The 23325-nt window shown below is 35.7% G+C and overlaps 2 protein-coding genes across 2 annotated transcripts; both read left to right on the top strand.

Annotated features, from left to right (window-relative positions):
- Window positions 1-1513: 1513 nt before the first annotated feature.
- On the top strand, window positions 1514-18988 carry LOC131844694 (SID1 transmembrane family member 1-like). The gene is made up of 18 exons (XM_059193635.1): window positions 1514-1596; window positions 2167-2236; window positions 3071-3167; window positions 3685-3792; window positions 4586-4728; window positions 5861-5971; window positions 8786-8869; window positions 9348-9524; window positions 10651-10804; window positions 11258-11341; window positions 12188-12432; window positions 12831-13019; window positions 13736-13918; window positions 14599-14716; window positions 15934-16056; window positions 16434-16550; window positions 17444-17576; window positions 18576-18988. Exons 1-18 carry the CDS (start codon window positions 1514-1516, stop codon window positions 18955-18957), a joined length of 2601 nt encoding a protein of 866 aa, XP_059049618.1. The 3' UTR covers window positions 18958-18988.
- A 996-nt stretch (window positions 18989-19984) lies between these two features.
- LOC131844672 (uncharacterized) lies at window positions 19985-22458 on the top strand. Its single transcript, XM_059193611.1, has one exon. The coding sequence runs from the start codon at window positions 20110-20112 to the stop codon at window positions 20641-20643; it is 534 nt and encodes a 177-aa protein (XP_059049594.1). The 5' UTR covers window positions 19985-20109; the 3' UTR covers window positions 20644-22458.
- The last annotated feature ends 867 nt before the right edge of the window (window positions 22459-23325 follow it).

Here is a 23325-nt window from a genome sequence, read left to right as displayed (position 1 = left end):
CGTTTTGTGACTTGAAGACTACTAATAGTATTTAGTGCTTACTTTTCTTTGCAGACTTTATATTTTTTAATATGTTTTATTAGTTGTGCTCGCTGTTTCACTCATGATATTTGTAGGCTTTGTAGCTAGTTATGCTAATGTATAAGCTATATTACTGTACATTTTCATCAAAATCCGTTAAGTAGTTTTTGCGTGCAAGAGTAACAAACATCCATCCATACTCGCAATATTTTCACAACTTCGCGTTTATAATATTAATAAAGTTACGCACACAGTAATAAACTCCTATTTAGTTATAATTTTATTAAGTAAATTGTCGATAATTTATATTCATAAAAACGACGTCAAATAAAAATAAATGGGCATGGGATGGGCATTATCCAACTAACGACCTGAGTGCTATGCACCCTGCAATTGATAAAAATGATAAATTGATAATATAATAATAAGACTCGCCTGTCGCTGTTGATATATATTGATACACATGCACTGATCGTGTCAGTTGAGTAATCTATTAACAGTTCGATTAAATACAAAGTAAAAATGTTTATTAAACTTTTATTTCGAATGGTTATACGTCCGTTGTTTTTATTTTAAAATTGTACCTAGTAATTACTTCATGAATAATTAATTATTTGGCATCTCAATATATATCTATATCTCCCATAAAAAAACAATTAGAAGTGCGGTTTGCGTTTATTTATAATGAGCATCGATTATAATAATAGTAATTGTTCTATGTTAGTAAAGGAATGTGAGACAAAACCCTGAAAGTATTGCCTCTCCCACCCAGTGTCTCAGAATTTATAAGCATCTGCCTTCAGGATACTTTTGGGACTTGTCCGTACTCTGACATCTAATAACGTTATTCCTTTGAGCCGTATCGTATAGAAGTAAATACGTAAATATTACTATTTGTAAGTCTAATAAAAATATGTTGGAATCAAAATTCCATCCACCCTGCTCCCCTCTGTGGGATCGTAACATGATTTTCAGTAAGAATACGGAAATTCATACGAAATTGGGGCAAGTTAGTGTGTCAATAAGTACGATGTATAGATAGATTAATATTTTTAAGGGGGATTTGGTCGTTGCAGCAAAACAGGCCATGTGAACACGCGGAGGTAAATATATCTCCCAATTAATAATGCCATTACTGCACTTCAGTCGCCTCTTGACTATGGCGGTAGCAAGACCATTGAAATATCTGAAAATGTACTGTACTGTAATATTACGGCACTTTCGCGGTATAAATCTTTATTGATACTATTGGAAATGTTTTTTAATTGTCTGAGACTCTACTGATATTAACGATGCCAAGTATATTATCTGTTACTGATATATTTTACCTATTGGCCGGCATAGATTACCGCGATAACACCATATCGCTCCCCCGCCTTCGTATTCATCATTTTTGGATAAGTGCAAATAAAGTTAAACGTTAGTCACCAAACATTTGAAGGTCTGGCCATAAGGAAAATATGTTTAAAATGTTTTATGAAATCGTATAAATATGTTTATAATTTGTGTGTGGCTAATTTTGATAGCAGTGGGCGGTGTATGCTCAGTGGAAAATGTTACCGTGATTCGAGAAAGGTGAGTTCTTTCAATTAACAAATATATTATGATATACTAACACTAAAGTTATCTTAGGTATACGGGTACGTTTGTCTCACCTATTTTTGCTTACTTTTATGGTGTTCAATCTGGCAATAAGAAGGTGAGTTGGAGAGCAGTGAAATTAATGGGTAGGAGCTTTAGTACATAGAAATAGAAATAATCTTTATTCAAATAAACTTTGAAAACGAATCTTGTTCAAATTTACTTGAGGAGTGGTGGTCGCTATCATACTTCAGAGTTACCAACAGGCGATTACTTGACAGAGTTACACTTGTATTATAAAAATACCTAGATATATTTTAAAGTTTATAACTAGTTTTTGTTATAAACTGGGTACTTCTCATAGAAAACCTACATATTTTACAATTTTTTATCTATGAAATCGCCTTTTCATGGCAATCATTAACAATCGGTAAAGTAATGGAGACAGACTAACAACAGACTTCTCCTGGTTGTACGTACCAACTTTATACATATATATACAGCACAATCAAATAAATTAAGTATATAAAAGTATTAAAAATTTTGTTACCGTATTAATTTCAGATTAGAGTTCGAGGTGCAATACACGTACATCGTCCAATACAACACTGAATATGTCTTTGAATTTGTACCTGTAAGTTTTTGCAATATTTTTTTTGTTTATTTATTTATTTGTAAAAAAATTTTGTGATATAATTTAGTTTACTCATTCATGTCTTCTCTTAAAACCAATGCCGATCAATCGGCATTGGAATAGGCTGCAGCTACTATCGCATCTTATCACACACTTGAATTATACACTAGCGATGTAGATATTAATTAAATATTTAATGAACTAACCGGCATTGAAATGCGTTTATTTATTTTTTCATTATGTTCAAAAGAGCACTAGACTTATAAAATTATTTGTGTATGTATTAGGGCCGTAAGTTTATTTGCCTTTCTTTATTTAATTGATAAAAAAATCGAGTGTTTGTTGTGTATGTCAGTCAAATAAAATTGTTGAATGGATTGCAATGGCATTTGGTTATTATTATAATTTAAGGAAACTAAGTGAAAATTATTATAACTCTAATCCCTAATATTGTACAGAAGTAATGTAAAATAAGAAGGTGACTTCAATTGCACCGGTTTGTTTTTTTTATATTTATGAACATAGACTCAAGCGCTAACTAATCTATGGTTAGCGCTTGTTAAACCAGTTATGGTTTGGGGGAAAAGGGATTGTTGGTACTGTGGATTAATAACCCCATTACTAGCAATGTACCATGTCAGACCTTCAAGCGTTTCCTTCTGGAAGGCATCATGTTAAATTCCTGGTTATTTGCCACGATGGGGTAATTGACCTGACCTCATCTTATCATCCTGGTGTCCCGTCGGCGTATACCGTTATCTCAGGCGAGTGCATCATTACATTATCATCCCTTAAAAAAAATTAACTGATTTTTAACATATATTTTCTAAATAGAATGCGGAAGACGGCAAATGGCCGAGCCGTGTTTGGGTCAGTGCTGACAGCGGAGACACTTCGCGACCGTTGCTTGTCACATACAGACAGATAGCTGGTAATTTTTCTTATTATATATAGTTATAAAATAGTGGTAGTCGCGACTTAGTCGCGTATACATAACGCCATAATTTTATTTTAATTTATTTATTTAATTCAGTCTACTCATGGTAGCCAGAATTAAACTAAAATTAAATAAACACCTTATAGACTAACGTAGGTACATATGAATGATGGTTATCAAATAATATCAATACTTAAATAAAGCATATATGTATTAGACGTTATTTATTGAAGATTTAATAAAATTGTAAAAGGCATTCATAAAATTGCCCCTTCCGGGAGTTCTTCAAACTTTCTTTAGCCCATATGTTATATTAGTTTATTATATGTAAAGAAAAAAAAAATAAAAATATCTTATTATACGTAGCTACAGAAATAAAGGAAATTTTATAAATGTGTTCAATGTTTGTGAGACAATTATTAGGTATATAAATTTTCCGACCGTCACAAGATTTATAATTCAGTGAACCATTGGACAATCTGCCCACAATTCACTGACCTATATATTCTAGGTGCGGGCACATGGCAGCTACCTTACCACACCGGTGACCAGCTCCAGTATGAGTTCGAGCGTACATTGTGTCCAGATGACAGTGCACAAGGGAACACCACATATTGTGGTAGGAAATAAAATTCTTTCTTTTCTATTTCCTGCTATAAGCAAGTCAATGTAACAGCGTGCACGACCCGTAAAATCATTAAAGATTTGGTAGGCGTCTACTGCGTCTTTCTTGCTATTTGTCTTGTTCCTTTCTATGTGTGTGTATGCTTATTTTATATATATGGACTATGATATATGATATTTTCTAATATTTGTGTGTAAACTTATTTTCTCCTATATATTATACATATAACATTATTTCACATTTTATTATGAGTATTTTGAAGTATAATATCAGTTACCTTGACTTAATGGGTATTTTATGTAATTAATTTTAGGTATTGAAAGATTATATATTATTTTATATATTGAATAAAACTTTAGAATATAGAATTTAAAGTGGTTATAAGTTTATTTGAATAAAGATTATTTCTATTTCTACAGATAAATGTTAATAATATTAGTAAAAATAGCGATACAACATTCCATGATGTTATGTTTTATATTATCTTTACAGTCTTATTAATATTATAAACGCGAAAGTTTGTGAGTATGGATGGATGTTTACTCATCTTTTACATCAGACAAACACATAGGCTATAAATTTCATGCAGGTGCGCTTCAGGCATAGCATATATATTATTATTAATAAATAGTCTTAACATCAAGGCAAGTACTTTATCGCGTTTTGAGGCACTGTCGCCGCATATCTCTCTTTATATTTGTGTGTTTTGTACATACCTTTAGACTTGTTATGGTTGTACGGTCATGTTTTATTTGCCTAATGTAAATGTAATGTGTGTGATTGGTAGGTGGCGAGAGGGAAGCACGTGGTGAGTTCGCCCTGCACATGGTGTCTGCGTGCGCGGCGCCTGTGACTGTGCGGTTGCGCGCGCGAATCATACGCGACTGGGTGCTACCGTTCGACACGCCCGTAGCGATCACCGCTTCTTTGGTATGTATATGTTCAGTAGAAAATTCGAAAGCGGAATCCGCGGTTAGACTGTACGTTGGTTTTCTGTAAGACTGCAGCGCCACACGCTCCAGAGTGAGATGGAGGTAAAACAGACACTAGTGATTTTTTTAGAAATATAGGCAAACTTGATACTTTATATTTGACAAGTGATACGAGGGCCTTGACTGAAGCGATGAGTGACTGATGATTTTTTTACGTGTGACAATGGAATGATGCACACGTAAAAAAAAATCATCGGTCACACACCTGCGCTGACAGCTTACGCTTGCGGGACACCAATGAAGGATGATAAGATGAGCATGTCAGCAGGTCAGATTAGTTAGCCCATCGTGACAAATTCACCAAGAACTTATCAAGATGGTTTCGCGTGTAGAGCAACCTGACTTATTGCTAGCAATAGGATCATTAATCCACATTACTAACAATCCCTGTTCCTCCATTCTGATGATTTATACTCGTAGCTATTCTATTTTATTTTTGTATTTTGCGTTTAGTACACTATTTAATATAATACAAAAATAATATCTCAGTACAAATTCACACAGCGCCATCTAATCCCAAGTTAAGCAGAGCTTGTGTTGTGGGTACTAGACAACTGTTACGATTGCATAGCTACATTTTTTTGTAAATAGATAAATAATATACATAGTAAACATTCAGACCGTTACAACACATAAAAATGAACACAAATCATGTACTGTGTGAGGAATCAAACCCGCGACCATCGGGAGTAAAGCGGTGTGTGGGAAATAGGCCACCGAGGCTGTGAAATATCTATTGTCTCGAATTAAGGAAACAAAAAACTTGTTTAAATTAAAACTTAAATTTAAGTAGTATTTATTAAAAAAAAAAAATATAACTTTGATTAGCTCTTGTGGACTTCTAGTCCACATGTTTATAGTAATTAACAGTGTCATAACTGTCATAAGACTGTGATTTATCAGAATATACATAGGCTGTAGCCTTAAATTGTAGTTTAAAGAGATACTTACTATTTAAATTGAGCGAAATATAATAACAAATGTCAAGTGTGATTTAAACGAAATTGCGCGGGTCAGCTAGTTTCACATTATCACATTATATCCTAACGTAGGTTATGGTTAATTTGCAGACATCGCCATGGGTGAACCACTTCCGTTTCCTGGAGGATCAAAAGAGCGTACGGCTGCATCTTGAATCTGAAGACGACGTGTGCGCGTTCATTGCGATACAGAATTATTCGGTACGAGCACTAATTTTACTTTTAATATTTTTTTTTATTTTAGACAATTCACAAAGCGTCATTTAGTCCTTGTGTTATGGGTACTAGATAACTGATAAATAATTAATAAATACATAGATATTTTTTTTGTAAATATAACATAATAGTTAATTTTAAACTTTCGTGTTTAATATACATTTTTTAAATTATTAACCGGGTCTTAACAGGAATAATTTTATGACAAATAAAGGTATTTACCTCTCTCGTCGTTTCGACTAGGTTGCACTAGCCGTGGTCACGTCATCTACCATCACTAGATTGTAGTACAATCTAGTGATGGTAGATGAAGAAAAAACTGCTGTCACCTATCTACATTGACATCGCTGTTACTCCAGTCAGCTCGTGAGCACGGCTAGTGCAACCTAGTCGAAACGTCGAGAGAGGTAAATACCTTTATTTGCCATAAAATTATTCGTGTTAAGACCCGGTTAATAATTTAAATAATGAATATAACATAATAACATGAAAGCACCCAGAAAACATTTTAAATTGTTTCTACGCCAAAAAACCAATAAAAATGAATTGTAGTTTAGTTTTTTTATTGTTTAATAAATAAAAATAACAATAAAATAGATATTGTTTAGTTAAGTACATAATATACTATTATCATTGTCATAGTTTTTAGCCATCACTGAGGTTTCTATTTCTACCTAAAGGTTAGAAGGTTAAGTTCGCTTTTTGTACATTTTATTGTACAATAAAGAATAAAAAAACGTTATAAACATCATTTATTCTATTAATAAAGGCCGATTCAGTGCATTTTTCTTTTTTTATTCCAATATCTGGTTAAAGGCGTTCTTGGCCAGCCATGCGACCTTAACCGTGCAATTCCAGAGTGCTCTCGAAAACAGGGCGCTCCCGAAATTCCTTACAACCGGGATCACTCATTTAGCTCCTAAGACGGACGATACCGCGGATCCATCTAATATCGCCCCATAACTTGTCTTACGACAATATATAAGACGTTAACATCCGTTCTGAGCGCTAAGATCTCTCGTCATGTGTACGAAAACAAGATCCTATCTAGCGCTCAGAACGGATGCAGGGGCGGTAGCGTAGTAGTAGCAGTAACGGATCCGCGGGATCGAAGGAGCTTCTCCTCATTGATGCTGTCGCTGGCCAAGTGGTTAAGCGGAACCGTCGGAATTTCTCCGCCGCTTGGATTGACTATAAAAAGGCGTTCGATTCCGTGCCCCACTCATGGCTTCGGAGGATACTCGAGCTGTACAAGATCGATGGTACGGTTCGGATGTTCCTGGAGACATGCATGGGGCAATGGATGACGATCCTGTCTATCCAGGGCGAGCGATTGACGGATATCGCTGACCGGATTGAGAATAAGAAGGGAATATTCCAGGGCGATTGTTTGAGTCCACTTTGAACTGGAAAATTTGGGGACTGGATTTCAGTATCGAAGAGGAGGTACACGAGTGTCTCACCTCCTGTACATGGATGACTTAAAACTACTAGCTCCGAGCGTCGTACGCCTGACGGAGCTGTTAAATATTGTAAACGATTATAGCAGCTCTGTTAGGATGGCACTCGGAATAGACAAGTGCTCGGTCCTCCATGTGCAGAGGGGACGGGTCACTCAAACTGAAGGGTTGTAATACAAATATAATAATTGACTTTTTACAGGTAAAAGACAATTATTATAATATATAGATATAGGAGGAGGCATACGCATTCTGGAGAACAAAACGGCATTGCTTTTGTTAAGCGACAACTGCAATACATTCTGATCAAACCAAAACTTTAGATATTTTAATGCAGATGTCAAATGCAACAGCATTTTTGTACAGATTTTTCTGTGGCATAAAAAAGCAGATCGTCTGCATATTGTAAATTAAAAACATTATTATTCATATTACATAATACTGCCTTTTCTAAATCTTAAGTGTATAGGTTGTATAATAAGAGGCTTAGAACTGAACCTTGTGGGAGTCCTTTCCATACTACTCTAGATGAGGTTCCAGAGTCATCAGAGTTTATAATGATAGTTCTTTCAGTAAGAGTATTAATTATAAAAATTTACAGTCTAATTGGAATATGTAATGTATCAAGTTTCTGCTTAAGTATTGGCAGAGAAACATTATCATAAGCAGATTCTATGTCTAAAAAGGTTGCAAGTACAGAGTCGTTTCTAGAAAAGACTAAACGAATATGGTTATAAACAACTTACATATCAAGAGTACATTTCCCTCTTTTAAAGCCATATTGACTATCTGATAAATAGTGGTTACTTTCAATATACCATTCCAGACGGTTTTTGATCAGATGTTCTGACAGTTTAAGCAGAACTGAAGATAAAGGACGGTAGGAAGCTATGTCAGATGGGGTTTTGTCAGGTTTTAGAATGGGGATTATATTTTGAGTCTTCCGTAAAGGAGGAATATTACCAAATATCATAATTGAGTTAATGATATCTAAGAAATAGGAGAGAGATTTACTATCTAAGTGTGATAAAGAAGGGATTCCATCTTCTCCAGGTGCAGAATCTTTAACTTTTTAAGTATTCCCTTAAGCTCTGGTAACGAAAATGGAGCATTATATTAATTTATTTTATCTACTAATAATATAATACATACACACAGATGTCATAAATTAGAAATTATCTGTTTCAACGTGAAATTTAACGTGAAAGCATCGTCTCCTTTTTTGACATAGATAGCGAGAATGGCCAATGTTTTTCTCGTGATATCTATGTACTCGTATATCTTCACCCCGTCAGCTGTAAATTATGAAGTGGTGCATATAAAACATATTATGTTTCAGTGTCCGATATATGAAATGGTAACCGACTTAGTAGATTCCACGCTGAGAATGACCATGCAACGTTCCGGCGCTGTGCAGATTTCGGTATGAATAAATCTATTTCCTTAATAATATCGATAGCAAGAAAGAAAAAAAGAAAAACATTTATTGACAACCATTATATTCACATATTAATATAACAACAACTAAACATTGGGATACACATATATGCACACATACACACGCCTATATATATGTATGATACACGCTTACTTGTAGACACATAACAATTACAAAAAACATTTATGATCGTTTACAGTTGGCAACATGGCCGACACTCATTTACAGTGACAGCTGACTGTCGCGGCAAAAGACAATAAATATTATATAAATACAATTTAAAATGATATAAATAGTATTTAGATATAAGTGACTCGCCGTGCTGTGCCTAGGTGCTTATAAATTTTTATTATCTGTACCTATAGATAAATAATTAATTTTTTGCCGTATTGATCTATTTGTTTAAAAAGTGTTTTAACAACACAAATGTACCTAAACCGTACAATATTTCCCTTCATTCTAGCGCAGCAAATACCCACTAGGTTTCTATGCGATAGTAATAATTCTAGACAACGACAAAGAATGCACGGGAGACGAGCCAGCTTTAGACGATTGGCTATGGCAGGTGGCAATTGGCGGTAGTGAAAACCAAGGCCGTATTACGCCCTCGCGAGAGAAACAACTCACCATTGCCCTCAGGGTATGTTAATTACCTACTGTTGATTTTTTTTATACTACTATGTTGGCAAACAAGCATATGGGCCATCTGATGGTAAATGGTTACCTTAGCCTATGGACGCCTGAAACACCAGGGATGTCACGTGCGCGTTGCCGACCCTTAAGAAACCTTAATATACCCTTCTTGAAAAATCCCATGCTGTAGTCTCGTGAGAAAACCAACAATCTATCTATATACATATAGCCTTACTTTTACTATTACATACTATTATTTTACTGTCACATGCCTAAGACCCCCAGTGTATAATGCAAATTGAATATACACATGACATACTTAGGTCTGAACTCAACAACAATCTACAGATTTTCCATAGCTGAAGAAGAAACGCCTCTATACATCTTATGTGGCAGTAAGCCCACTCATTCATAAACTAAATATCTCTATTGGTAAGTATACACTCTATTCTGAGGAGATACAACTATCGCTCCTAAGAATATCCTTCAATTCTTGTCCCTAACGGGTCTAGGTAGCGAAATTTGAAAAGGGCGAGCACAATAGATCTATGTAGGTCACAGTGCTATAGGTCTTAGAGCCTGAACTAAGCCCAAAACCCTAATTAAAAAAAATCCCGTGCCTTTCTGGCATATATAAATATATACTTGATATATGTACATACAAGCTTCTGTTTGCCTTTCCTTTTTCTTTTGTTAAATCTCTGAAAACCTGTTATTTGCTTTTCTCTAGAAAAGTAACTATTGATTTTATGTAGTGGATTGTAAGCTGTTGAATTTCTAATAATAAATAAATATATATACATACTTCTTTTTCTTCCGGCCTTATCCCATTTTCATTAGGGGTCGGCTCTCCTAATCTGCCTTCTCCAGTGGTGTCTATTTTGGAATGATGCCGGCTCTACGTTTCCGTTGTCCTTAAGGTCCTTACTAATTACTGACATCCATGTTATTCGGGGCCGTTCACGCTATTTCGGTCCTGAATTGAGGTCGAGAACTTTTCTCGTCAAGTGGTCTTCCGGTCTCCTCATGACATGGCCATATCATCTAAGTCGTGCTTCCACTAGCTTATCCAGTATAGTATATGTATAAATATATATACATACTATATGTACTAAAACCAACTTATTTTCCAGCCGTCGTTGTCGCGAACGCAGTATATAATCGCATCTGTGGTCTCGTTTGTGGTATTCTTCGGATTCTACATCGCGTTCGGGGTGTTTGTACTGCTGCAGCGCTGGCCTGCCTTCGCCAAGTACGTGCGCCCAAAAGCCGTGCTCGTCAATAAGAGTGAGTATATATATCTAGAGGTTTAGTAGTAAAGGGATTTTGTATTGATGTAAGGAGATTTATTATCTGTAGAGTCAAGTTTCAGAAATGATACGTAGACGTAGCGGTTTTATTTTGCTTTTAAACGTCATTCCACATTAAGTGCGTAACTCAATTAGATATATAGGTACACTTAGTTATGACCAGACTAGGAATACACTTAATAATTTGTATTCCTAGTCTGGTCATAACTAAGAGATAAAAAAACAAATATTCTCACCATTGCTTAACTTTATATATACTTACAACTCCACTACTATTGATTCTAGCGTGATGTTATGACGCAAAGAACGTGGCTTTCTATTGGTACAAGAATTTTTAAAATCGGTTCAGTAGATCCAGAAATTATCCTCTACAATCTCACAAAGTTTACCTCTTTATAATATAATTATAGATTTACGTAACTTATTACAGGTACTGAGAACGGCGAATCTCAAGGAGACGGGATATATTCTGATGCAGAAACGCCAGCACACCGACGTGCCCGACGCGGATCTGGTAAAGTTTCCGAGATATTGTTAATAAAGTTGTGTCGCATTTCAGTAGCTTACTCGACTTACTTACTTAAATAATTGTTTATCAGTTTATATTTCTAGCTGCTGTTCAGATCATGGAAACAATGATAACAGTCCAAAATTAACGCGAGTAACGTAGGCTCGTCTCAAAAATATGTGTGGGTACCACATGTTAATGGGCAACATTTACATCTATCGTCCAAAAAAGGCCGAGCGAGAAGTAAGTGTTGCCCGCAGTATGACGTCGATAGTTGTCAATACCTCTGTCTACCCCATTTGGGGTGGTATTCGTGAAAGTAGGACTACTCTAATGCTGTTGGCCGCAGCTAACCATAATAGCATCACCGGACGACAGCTTCATAGGATAGTGCAAATGGCACTCCAAACCCGCGGAAGGACTTATTTATTTATTTCAGGCAAAAATGGCTCATACTATAAATACCCTATATGCTAACATACATATGAATTAATATTATACTAATATAAATTTGTCTCTGTGGTCACGGCGCTGACGACGGTAAACTGCCACGGTAGCACCGAAACTCCACCCCCTTCGACCAGTAGTCATGTTGGTGGGGATCTGGGAAACACGAACGCCTTGAAGCTCACTCTGTAACTTGACTCTACTGCGACCGATAACCTCATTATCAGGTTATGGAGTCGCTGCATCGCCGTAACCACCCACTGATCGATATAACTGTAGTCTGAGGGCACTACTAGGGATTCAAATCTCAGCTCAGGGCGTCGTAATTTCGATCTCCTTTTGAATTCGATGGGATATCGAAGGGTGAAAGTAGGTATATTGATTACACAATACTTCTTATTCCAGATGCAACATTCGACAGTAGCGATGACAGTCATTCAGATGAGGAACTGCCAACGGGGACTACCACCGTGTCTGCCACTCCTGCGCACCTCGCAAGTCCTGCTAGTCCAGCCTCACCTGCGGAGCCCAGGTCCCCCGTGTCCCCAGGATACCCGGTGACGCCCGGAGCCGCAGTAACCTTCTCCGCGCCCCCAGAAACTGACAATGGTGTGAGCCTAGAAAATGATCGACAACCGAACAATGAACAGGTTAGAATACACTATTAAAATCTATTTTTTTTAGTTTTGCTCGTTTATATAAATTTCAAATGACACTTTTTTTTTCATTTATAACTTCAATTGTCTGCACTACATATACGTATATTATTTTAATTTTCAGAGACACGTTTAAAATTTCTCAATTATCAAAACTCTATAATTATGTTTTTGCTCCGTTTGATGTTCGCTATTTTGTAAAGATGTAACCATCTTTACAAAAAAGAAGGCGCTAAAACGCAAAATTGAACGCGGTGGAAACCCCGAGCTGATGGTACGCGCGTTCTTTCTCGTTCTCTTTGTCTACATTTACATACACATTATTTCCTGTGTGAAAACCTGTTCGCCGGTGAAAGAGTGTACGAATAAAAGCAGCTATTACGCACATGCAGGGTGGGGCTGTCGATGCTGGCGACGGCAGCACGCCGTTCGGGTTGCCGTCGCAGCTCCGGCTGGCGGCGCTGTCCCGTAGAAGGGCGCGCGTACTTGAGGCGCGCTCCGACCGCTACCTGCAGACGCTCATCATCGTCGCCATCTTCTACGCGCTACCCGTCGTACAATTCGTCTTCGCATACCAGATGGTCAGTATTATTTTAATGGGATGAGAATGGAATGGTCCTCTAATAAAAGAGTACGCTGGCAGCACGAGTGGAGAATGTTAAGAGATTCATGTGGAGTCTGTAATTAACCGCGAAGATTTCGGAGAGAGAGGAAGACATTACTATGTCTTTCCCCTTGAAACTACATATACATATCTTATTAATATTAAACGCGAAAGTTTGTGAGGATGAATGTTTGTTACTCTTTCACGCAATAACTACTGAAAGAATTTTGATGAAAATTACAATAATATAGCTTATACATCAGAATAACACAGGCTATAAATTTCACGCGAGTGAAACCGCGGGCACAGCTAGTATACTATATTTGAAACTATATATAATTATAGGCAACGGAGCAACTATTCTTCATAGTTAACTTTCTTTTTTTTTATAAGATATGCCATAGATATGCCCTACTAAATTTGTCTTAATGGATTGACGTTGTATTATAGATAAAGATTCTGTTTTACCGTGCTGGTTTGTTGGAACCCTAAAAATATTAACAACTATAAATTGACACCCTGCTTGATTTGGAACCTGCTTGACAAGAATTGAAGGATATTCTCAGAAGCGATGGTTTTTATCTCCTCAGGATAGATTGTAAACTTTCCATAAGTGAGATACAACCAAAAAATTTCCCGACCCTTTAGAAACCTATTATACCCTTGAAAAATATGTCGATCACTTGTTGTCAGTTCATGAACCAGTCGGGCATGTTGGACGTGTGCTACTATAATTTCCTGTGCGCGCACCCAGCCGGCGATCTGAACGACTTCAACCACGTGTTCTCCAACATCGGGTACTTGCTGCTCGGCGCTCTTTTCATACTGCAACTGTACCGGCGTAAGCAGCGCAGGAAACAATTGCCAAGAGACGAGGTAAGCAGCGTCCAACTATACTTGTTCTCCATTTCCTAGCTGGATATTATTGGACTTTTCTCTTCAAATGTAAATGCTTTACTAAATTTATGATGTCATTTTTTTTCACAAATTATGTAGTTACGAACAATGCGTGATCTTCAGTTATCAATTATCCACTGAGACTCAAAATAAAAAGGTATACATACACCGAACTTCGTCGGGTATCATTACGTGTCTTATACCTAGACCCAATTTACTATAAATGTCTCACAATACACGACATAAACAGGGTGGGATAGAGGTAGGGTACAGTTTGTTGTTTAAAGAATGATATTGGACTAGTGCACTCGCCTGCGCTAACGGTATACGCATGTGGGGCACCAGTGGAGAATGTTACGATGAGTTGAGGTTAGGTTATTTAGACAAAATTTACCAAGAATTTATCACGATGGTTTCCAGGCGGAACCGCGTGGAGGTCAACCTGACAGGGTACATTTCTAGCAATAAAGATCATCAATCCACGTTACTAACAATCACCTACCCGGCGGGGTTGCGGCGGAATTGGGTACGCCTCTAGGCCGGACTCTTCCGACCGAAGTTGTCTAGTACTCGTAACACAAGCTCTGCTTGGCTTGGGACGAGATAGCGCTGTGTGAATTATCCAAGACATTATATATTATGTGGAATGTGTTCGGCAGGAGTACGGTATCCCGGCGCACTATGGCCTGCTGGCGTCGCTCGGTGTCTCCTTGATGGTGGTGGCATTGCTTTCCGCAACTTACCACGTCTGCCCCAACCGCCTCAACTTCCAGTTCGGTATGGATTAATATTTATTCAAATAAATAAAACTAAAGTGTCTGTTTGTAATTTGAAACTGACAGCTTTTCGAAATTAAAATCCTTTTTGAAAACCTTCAGTCTATGGACAATACGGATATAACTTAAAGAAAATACTCCAAGCAGAGATTCGGTCCCAAATAACAATACTATTATTTTTCTTGTTCCGTGGTAAATAGCAATGGTTTTGCCGCGCAATGACAGTAAATTCGCCACATATTGGTCTAGCACAGAGGTGAGAATACAATTTTGCAGGCCATATATTATATTTAGAATACATTCAGATAAAAAAATGTACTGAATTATTATAACATTTAATTTATTATCGAATTTCAGTTCGCACGACTAATCGAGCAACAAATAAACATCAATTGTTTTCATCTACTAAATGTCGCACAATTTCTGGTTAAAGCATACCACTTAATCGAATATCTAACAGCTCTAATAGTGACTTTAATTATATAGATTTATTCTCCAGTAAACTCTGCTTTCAAATTATGTAAAAATAACTGATAAACTGAGACGAAAATATCATAGCAAGTAACGTAATAAATGTTTAGGTATGTTTTCTCTGTCATATACATTATTTTTGTTCTTTTTTAGTATTTTAAAATCATTACTTTATTTGTATTGTAAATATACATTAGTATTAATAGTAGTGAAGTAATGAAGATAATATAACATGATTTCTGTAACATACCTTAGGTAGCACAGTGCTAAGTGTCGTGGATAGCGTTGCCCGACGTCCCGTATTTCCCGGGATGTCCCGTATTTTAAGATTATTTTAAAATATCCCGACGGGACTGACTCTGTCCCGTATTCGAATGATGCTGCGTTTTTTATTATTAAATCGAAATATCTACGCTAGACAATTAGTCTTTTCATAATTTGTCCCCGGTAAAAAACTAAATTCTCGTATTTTTTGCCCATTTAAGCGTTTGCTCCTTATAGGCTGAAATTTTTCTAGCAACTCTAGTCCTGGCTGCACGTTCCCTAAAAATTGATATAAAATAGCCTTAAGCCATATGTAATTACAATGTGAAACTGTTTGATACATGCCAGGGGGCAGTGGATCTTTGACACAACTGCTCTAGCCATGCACACAAATTCAGACTTTACTTTGTTGTGTATTTTTTTAAATTTAGAAAATCTCCGCATATAACAGTCTTATTACAGCTTTTCTTGTGTATATTGCAGACACAGCGTTCATGTACGTGATGTCGGTTTTGGCTATGGTGAAGATCTACCAGGCGCGGCATCCTGATGTCAACGCGCGAGCTCACTCCACGTTTGGCGTTTTAGCTGTCTTCATCGCCTTCGGTACGTATCTACTTCTGTTAGTGTTGATTATTGACAAACTAGAAAAAGAATATAGTATAAGAGTGATATTCGTTAGGGAAATGATAGGCACAACATATGAGTGTATACTGCTTATTGTAATCAATACTTATATATACTGCTTACTTACTAAGTACATGCATCCGTACAAGCATACTTAGTATTAACAAAGTCGAGTCGTGCACGCGAATCTGGCAAGGGTGTAATTTTTTTATGTGATATATCTGGAAGAGCCAACAAACTTGCAGCCGATCTGCTGAAAATATTGTTAATTTTCACTGTCCTTTATATATAATACATAATAGTAATAATAATATCCTTGGACAATTGACAGGGTTATTTATTTATTTATTACACAGGTGTGGGTGGAGTGCTGGGCGGCGGACCGTTCTTCTGGGCTGTCTTCACGGTGGTGCATGTATTCACTTTCTTGTTGCTATCTCTACGTATTTACTACATTGGACAATTCAGAATGGGTGAGGCAAATTTTATTTTATTTAACGATTTATGACACCACTTGATGAAGAATTTTTTTGATGATGATTGATGATAATAATGATGACGGCAGTTATTTAAACACAATGTACATCGTTATGTATACAAATATATTATATATTTTATCTATATACTCAATATAAATATATTCGATTAAAAAAAAATCTGCGGAGTTTCATCCTGGTTTTTCGCAATTGAATCTATACACTGATTTCAGTATATAGATGGACGGTAGGAAAATATTTATATTAATTCAAAAAACTTCATGTTCATATTCTGCCAAAATGTCCAAAACGAATAAATTATTTTTTAATTTATTTTATATATTGAAGTCTATTTGACATTTATCTAAACTTTAATCTTTTTAAAGTCTATTTTCCTTATATCATTACGGTCCTAGTGCTGAATGTTTTAATTATTTAATTAAACCATGACATCTATAGTTATTTTCACACTTTAATGATAGAGAAGTAGATAGGGTAGTACCTTCTACTTCTCAATCTTCGTCTCTTTATCTTAATTTATTATAATTATGACAAATGTCGCGTGTAGAAGATATTTATTTAATAATACAGTCTATACGCTGACGCGGTGCTCTAGGAATTAATCACAATAGTTTCCAGTGAGACCTCCGTTATAGTTAACCTGACCTGGTACATTACTAGCTAATGGGCCCTTGGCTGACGATCTGGTTAAAACCGTTGGATAGCATTGAATGCGAGCAGCGCAGGATCGATCGTCGTGGAGATTTTTGGGGGATATTTTTGTTCAGCAGTGGACGTCTTCCGACGAAATTTTGATGATGGGCCCATGTTACTAACGCTTCTTCCTCCTCCCTCCCAGTTTATTGACTTTTATATATTTAATGTTACAGAGACAAAGACACTACAAATAGCTGCGCGAGAATTGCGTTCAGTACCAAAGTCGGGTATTCGGCCGCTGTATACAGCACGACTCGTGATGCTGCTCATTGCTAACGCCGTCAATTGGGCTTTCGCGCTATATGGGTAACTATCTGTGCTGGCTCTAGTTATATTCGTCACATACCAATACATTAGAGGTTATTATATACTGTTTTAAGTTTGACGTAGTCATTATTTATAAGTATAATTAATAAATCACGGGATCTTACCATGTTTTATTTTTGTTGAGTTCCCGATATTGCGGCAGTGTTTTAATTAAACAAAAACATGAAACGCGATCACAAAGTGTATTAAGATGTGAAGATACTGTGAGTATAGTTTGCCGAGATGAATATCGAGCGAGTTCCAATAGTAGCAACAAACTAAGACGTGTGAAGGTAGACGAATATGCTGCCGCTGCTCTTCAGTTTATCCGTGATCATGGCCGTTGAAACACTGCCGAAATATCGGGAACTCAATGAAAATAAAACGTGGTAAGATCCCGTGATTTACTAATTATACTTATTATAGGTGGGAGTAAAATCACACTACAATGAATATAATGAATGTCAAGATACAAGCCACGGGACTGTGTTCCGACTGTATATCATGTAAAAGAAACAAACTTCTTAACATGGATTCACCATGCGGGAGCCGGGTCCATCCGTGTGCCAGAGAGGGAAATTCCGAGCAGTTCCCGGGACTTGTGACCCTGGTGTAAGTTTAAGGGGTCCTTGCCGACGTACGTCAACACTCACCTTCAGCGCTCGTGTTTCTTGCTGCATAGCCAAACCTGGTAGAGGCCAGCTAGTGGAGCTTTCACGTTGTAGTGTAGAACTTCTGCAGGTCTAGACAGGAAAATCTTTTAAAGATTCTAGAGATTTCGCTGGTATACCTCTCGCTCCCACGTCGACCACACATAATTTAACTACATAGCCATTTTGCCTGACTTGTTTATTTGTTCATAATATTTATTTGTTTTTATTGCAAAGTCTAAATAGCCAAGCATCTTACGTAGATATTGATTTCCTGGAAACAAGTTGCAGGTGTTATATTTTGGTTAATAGTTATATTAAACGTACTTTTATATTATTTTATCAACAGACTACTGATACAAAGTACAAACTTCGCTTCCCACCTTTTGAACCTGCTGCTGTGCAACACCCTTATGTACATGTTATTCTACCTGGTGATGAAGATAATGCACGGCGAGCGCCCTCGGTGGTACGTGTGGTGCTTCCTCGTGAGTGCTTTAGCAGCTTGGGCACCAGCTCTCTACTTCTTCACGTCAGGCAGTTCCAGCTGGTCCAGCATGCCGGCGCAGTCTCGCCATCTCAACCACGAGTGCTTAGTGCTGCAGTTCTATGATTCTCACGATCTGTGGCACATGCTGTCCGCCGTCGCTCTATACCTCAGTTTTAACACACTACTCACGTGGGACGACGGGCTCGCGGCCGTAAAACGAACAGAAATAGCTGTATTTTAAATATTTTGTTTAGTTATAAAATGATAATAAATGTTAAGGTATTGTTATTATGTTTTTTTTACTACCTTTCACTACTAAGCGATCTAACCTAGTTACAATTATGTGGTATGCTAGGGATATTCTGTTCAGTAGTATATAAGGAATAACAGGAATATTTGGTTTCTGCCTTTTTAATAAAAATGTATTATCAAAATGTAGGTAGCAATTACAATAAAGACACTGAATGAAATTTTTTCTACTGATGACGGGAATAGAGAATCTCTGAAAACGGTTTAAACTAAATACATATACTTTATTCTCGTCCCGACCATTTAATCGCGTGTCGATGCGTGCTGATCAATTGACAAAAATAAATAAACCACGTATACATAGAATGTCAACATCTATTCAATTATGATAGTTTGAACTAAGTGACAATATTATGGTTTGGATGTAACTATATTGTACAAAATTGGCTACCCAACGCGCTGCAGTTGTAAAACAGTCGTTACCTACTACGTTTTCAATACAAACTTAGATTTTGCTAGCTGTAACCGCGACTTCGTCCCCGTGGAATTTAACAAAAACAGTTTTTTTCTAAAATAAAAGTAGCCCAAGGCACGTCAAAATCGAACCAGCTATTTCAGAGATTAGTCGGAACAAACAGACAGACAAAAAATGTAAAAAAAAATATTTTGGTGTATGTATCGTATTTATTTATTCATATGCATGTAGTAAAAACCGGTTATTTCAGTATTACAAACAGCCATTCCAATTTTATTTAAATATATAGGTATATAGATTAATTATTTTAAAAGTATACACTTAATGCATTAATATTTAAACTGAACTAAAATTTTTATTCAATCTAGATTATATGTTTGATTAAATTTTATAAGAAAGTTAATATTTACAGCGTTTAGGTTTTGCAAAATTGTGAACTTTGGGTTAAGTTAACTTTTTAACTTTGGTTTAAGTTGTATTTTGACATTGACATCTCTGATTTGCTATCTGTCTATTTGCGGGTGATTGACGCAATGACGTCACGTCATCGGTAGTTTGCGACAGTTCACGTTCTCATTATTTTTATTTCGCAATTTCGAGAATATCGACACAGTTTCAATGTTTTAACATACAAGTTCCCAAAAGTGATCATATTAAGGAAAAAACAGAATGGATAATCAATATTATTACAAACTAATGGCGAGTTACTTGTCCAAACGGAACTGTGATGAGTCGTTCATGAGATACTTTTTCGGTAAGAACTCGTTAAAGAAAACACCTGAAGAGTTAGAACGAGCTGATGAGAGAAAGAGAAGACTGCAAAGAGAACGATCACGACGGTATCGTGCATTGAAGAACGCCCGGCGACAGCACGAGGGTGGTAATAGTGGCGGCCGGGATAGTGGAGATAGCGACGGCAACGCACTGCGAACTAAATCAAGAACGCTGGTACTCGAAGAAGAGTTCAGCGATGGCGATGAGCCGCCGACGCTGTGTGATCTTAACTACGAAGAGAAGTGGATCGGCGGTGGTGCTTCAGACTGTGCCTCTGACGATAACTCGGCGCATTCTGCCGCCGAACTTAAAGAAGCACCATTATCAACAGACGTGTCCCTCAGTCTAAAAGAGTTCTTAAGCTCACCCAATGCCGAATTGGACTACCCTACTGTACACAGCCTTATGTTTCATTGGCTGCAGACGTAACATCATCCCATTTTGCCTACAATGTTACAGGTTTTGTGTAGGATTGGCTCATATCATATTAGAACTCAAAATTCAAAATTTTTTAATAATCTAATGCAAATATGATTTGTTGTATTACATTGTATATTATTTTATATTGTATTGGTTACAAAGTCATAAGAATTCATGTGGTAGTAATGCACATATCATTGTAATATTTTACAACCAACACACATCAAGTTGATAAACCGTCCTGCTATAATTTTAATCTGACTAATTAGAGAATAGTCTTTACATAATTTAGTTGTAACCCAATAACTTTGAATTTAGTGGCTTGAGGTTTTCTAGCCATTTTTATAGAATTGCTTCCAACATTAGTATCACTTTGTGGTATAGGACATACTTTAGTAAAGCAAATGTTTTGCTTACAAATGAGTGAATAAAAATTTACTTCATTATTATTTATGCTAATTTGTTGGCACAGTTAAAAAATGTTTTGCTATAATTGACTGATTTATTTGCTGTATCTGAGAAACTGAGCGGTTTAGCTTCCCTAATTTTATTATACCATTGAGATTATAATTCTCAATTATGGTTGCATAGAATAAGATTCAATAATGCAACATAGCCTGGTGGCTAGGCTAAACTAGTTTGTAGATTATTCCACTAGACAATAAGTTGTTATTAAGTTGCCATATCCTAATATTTAGATACTCAACTATTATACATAATTATATATGCATAGAGAAGTATAGAGTATATATAACTATAGTTTGTGATACAAATGAATTTACATTTTGTGTGAAATCTACAATGTTAGTTGTAACATTTAATGTAAGTAACAATATACAACTGTTTTAATACTATTCAGTTGTAACAATGTCTTTCAAGTCTATTTCTGTTCAGTTTGATTCTCATATTAAGAGTGTTTATATCAAAGTTAGCCAACATTAACATTATCTATCAAATTTCAAGTTTAACAAGTTAAATGTTTCTAAACATAATCTCTAAATATATGTTCAGTGTTAATTTCATCACAACATTGACAGATAACAATGTCTCTGGCTATCCCATTTGTTTTCCAGGTGGTTTAGTATTTATGGGTTTAAAATTTAGACGGATATTGTACATATTGGTTGCTTCTTTGATATGAACTCTCTTGAAGTCTATAATTTTTGTAGCAAAACATTCCTGTATTAAATGAATACTTAATGCTGAATAATTTCATAATAATCATGTACTTTTTTTTATAAAATGTAAATTGAAAACTCAAGTCAAAAATTATAAAAAGAATTCTGATTAAAAATTTGCATTTATTTTTTAATACTCTTATGTACTTTGATAAGCTCTCTTTATATTGTTAATTGCTGAAACATGGCATAATGTAAGACTGTCAGAGACTATATATTTTACTACTATAAGTAAAATGTATAATTTTTGTCTATATTTAACTATTAATAAATTTATTGTGTAATGCTCAGTAGTAACGTCAGTTTAACTTTCACTGCAATGAACCTTGTTCTTTTACTTACACAGGTGAACTTGAGTTTAAAATGTAGGGTTTATTTATAAATCATAACATTTTACTTTCCAGTACTAGCACAGCTTAAGCGGTTCTTTGTTGACTGCTTTTTACAGGGCCTCTTAAAGCACATACAATTTATATTTCTATACATTGAAGTTACAAATGAAGTTGCCATCCATTTTGTTAAATTTATAAGAGTACTTTTAACATTACATATTTTATGTGATAAATGTTTAAAGCGCCATTTTGTTTGCAAATTTTGGAAATTTACTTTTATACTAGGTATATGATTTTAATTTTTATATTTAGTATTATGTTTAGTTACTTAAGTTTTTTATATAGATACTAAGCATTTCTATATGATATGTAAGATCGGAATTTATGATAGAAAAGCCCTTCCTTAAAAGATATGCAAATATTTGATGTATATTTAAAAGTACCGAATTTATTTCTTCACATAATGTACAAGGCTATGTTATAATAAGTACAGACCATAAATATGTTCTCCTATATTCCATTATAATTAAGCAAGACTAGGATATGATTATGTTCATAGTTGAAATGTAAATTGAATTGCTACATTTAATCATTTTAGAGAAATTCTTTCATGCATAGTTATAATTTTAAATTGTTTAAAGCAATAGATAGTTAATATGAAAGAGTAAGGGGTGTCCATTGTCATTATATTTTTATGTTAGAAATTATTATTAATCCGCTAAATGAACAAAATACTAACAAAAACTATTTTCATATGTTGCTTGTCTGAACTGGGGTAGAAAACGCTCGTTTTATTTTTTTATTTTATAAGTATTTGTGAAGGATACACTTTTGTACCAATCAATTAAAACGAATTCCCTGATATCCATGGAATTACTACATTATAAAGAATTCTCTGCAGTATTTGTTACATAATAATATTGCTTTGATTTAAGCACAATGGACGCGTCTTAATAGTGCATTGAAGTGTTTTTGTCAGCCTACCCTCAATATTTTAAATCAATCTTTAGAGAATATAAAACAGTGCCTCTAGATGGTGTAAGTTGTTAGAATACCCACATGTTATTGTCAGACACAAGCCATATTATGTTAGTCTAGTTGTAAGTGTACAGTAGGCAGGCAGTAAGCACTCTATACATGAGCAGGGTTATAATAGCCCAATGGTTATACATTCGTCTAAG

The sequence above is a fragment of the Achroia grisella genome, unplaced genomic scaffold (assembly GCF_030625045.1).
Source record: "Achroia grisella isolate CSIRO2021 unplaced genomic scaffold, CSIRO_AGI_Agris_v1 utg4116, whole genome shotgun sequence".
Lineage (NCBI taxonomy): Eukaryota > Metazoa > Arthropoda > Insecta > Lepidoptera > Pyralidae > Achroia > Achroia grisella.
Note: the sequence above shows the minus strand (reverse complement) of the source record. Positions and strands in the feature narration are given on the sequence as shown.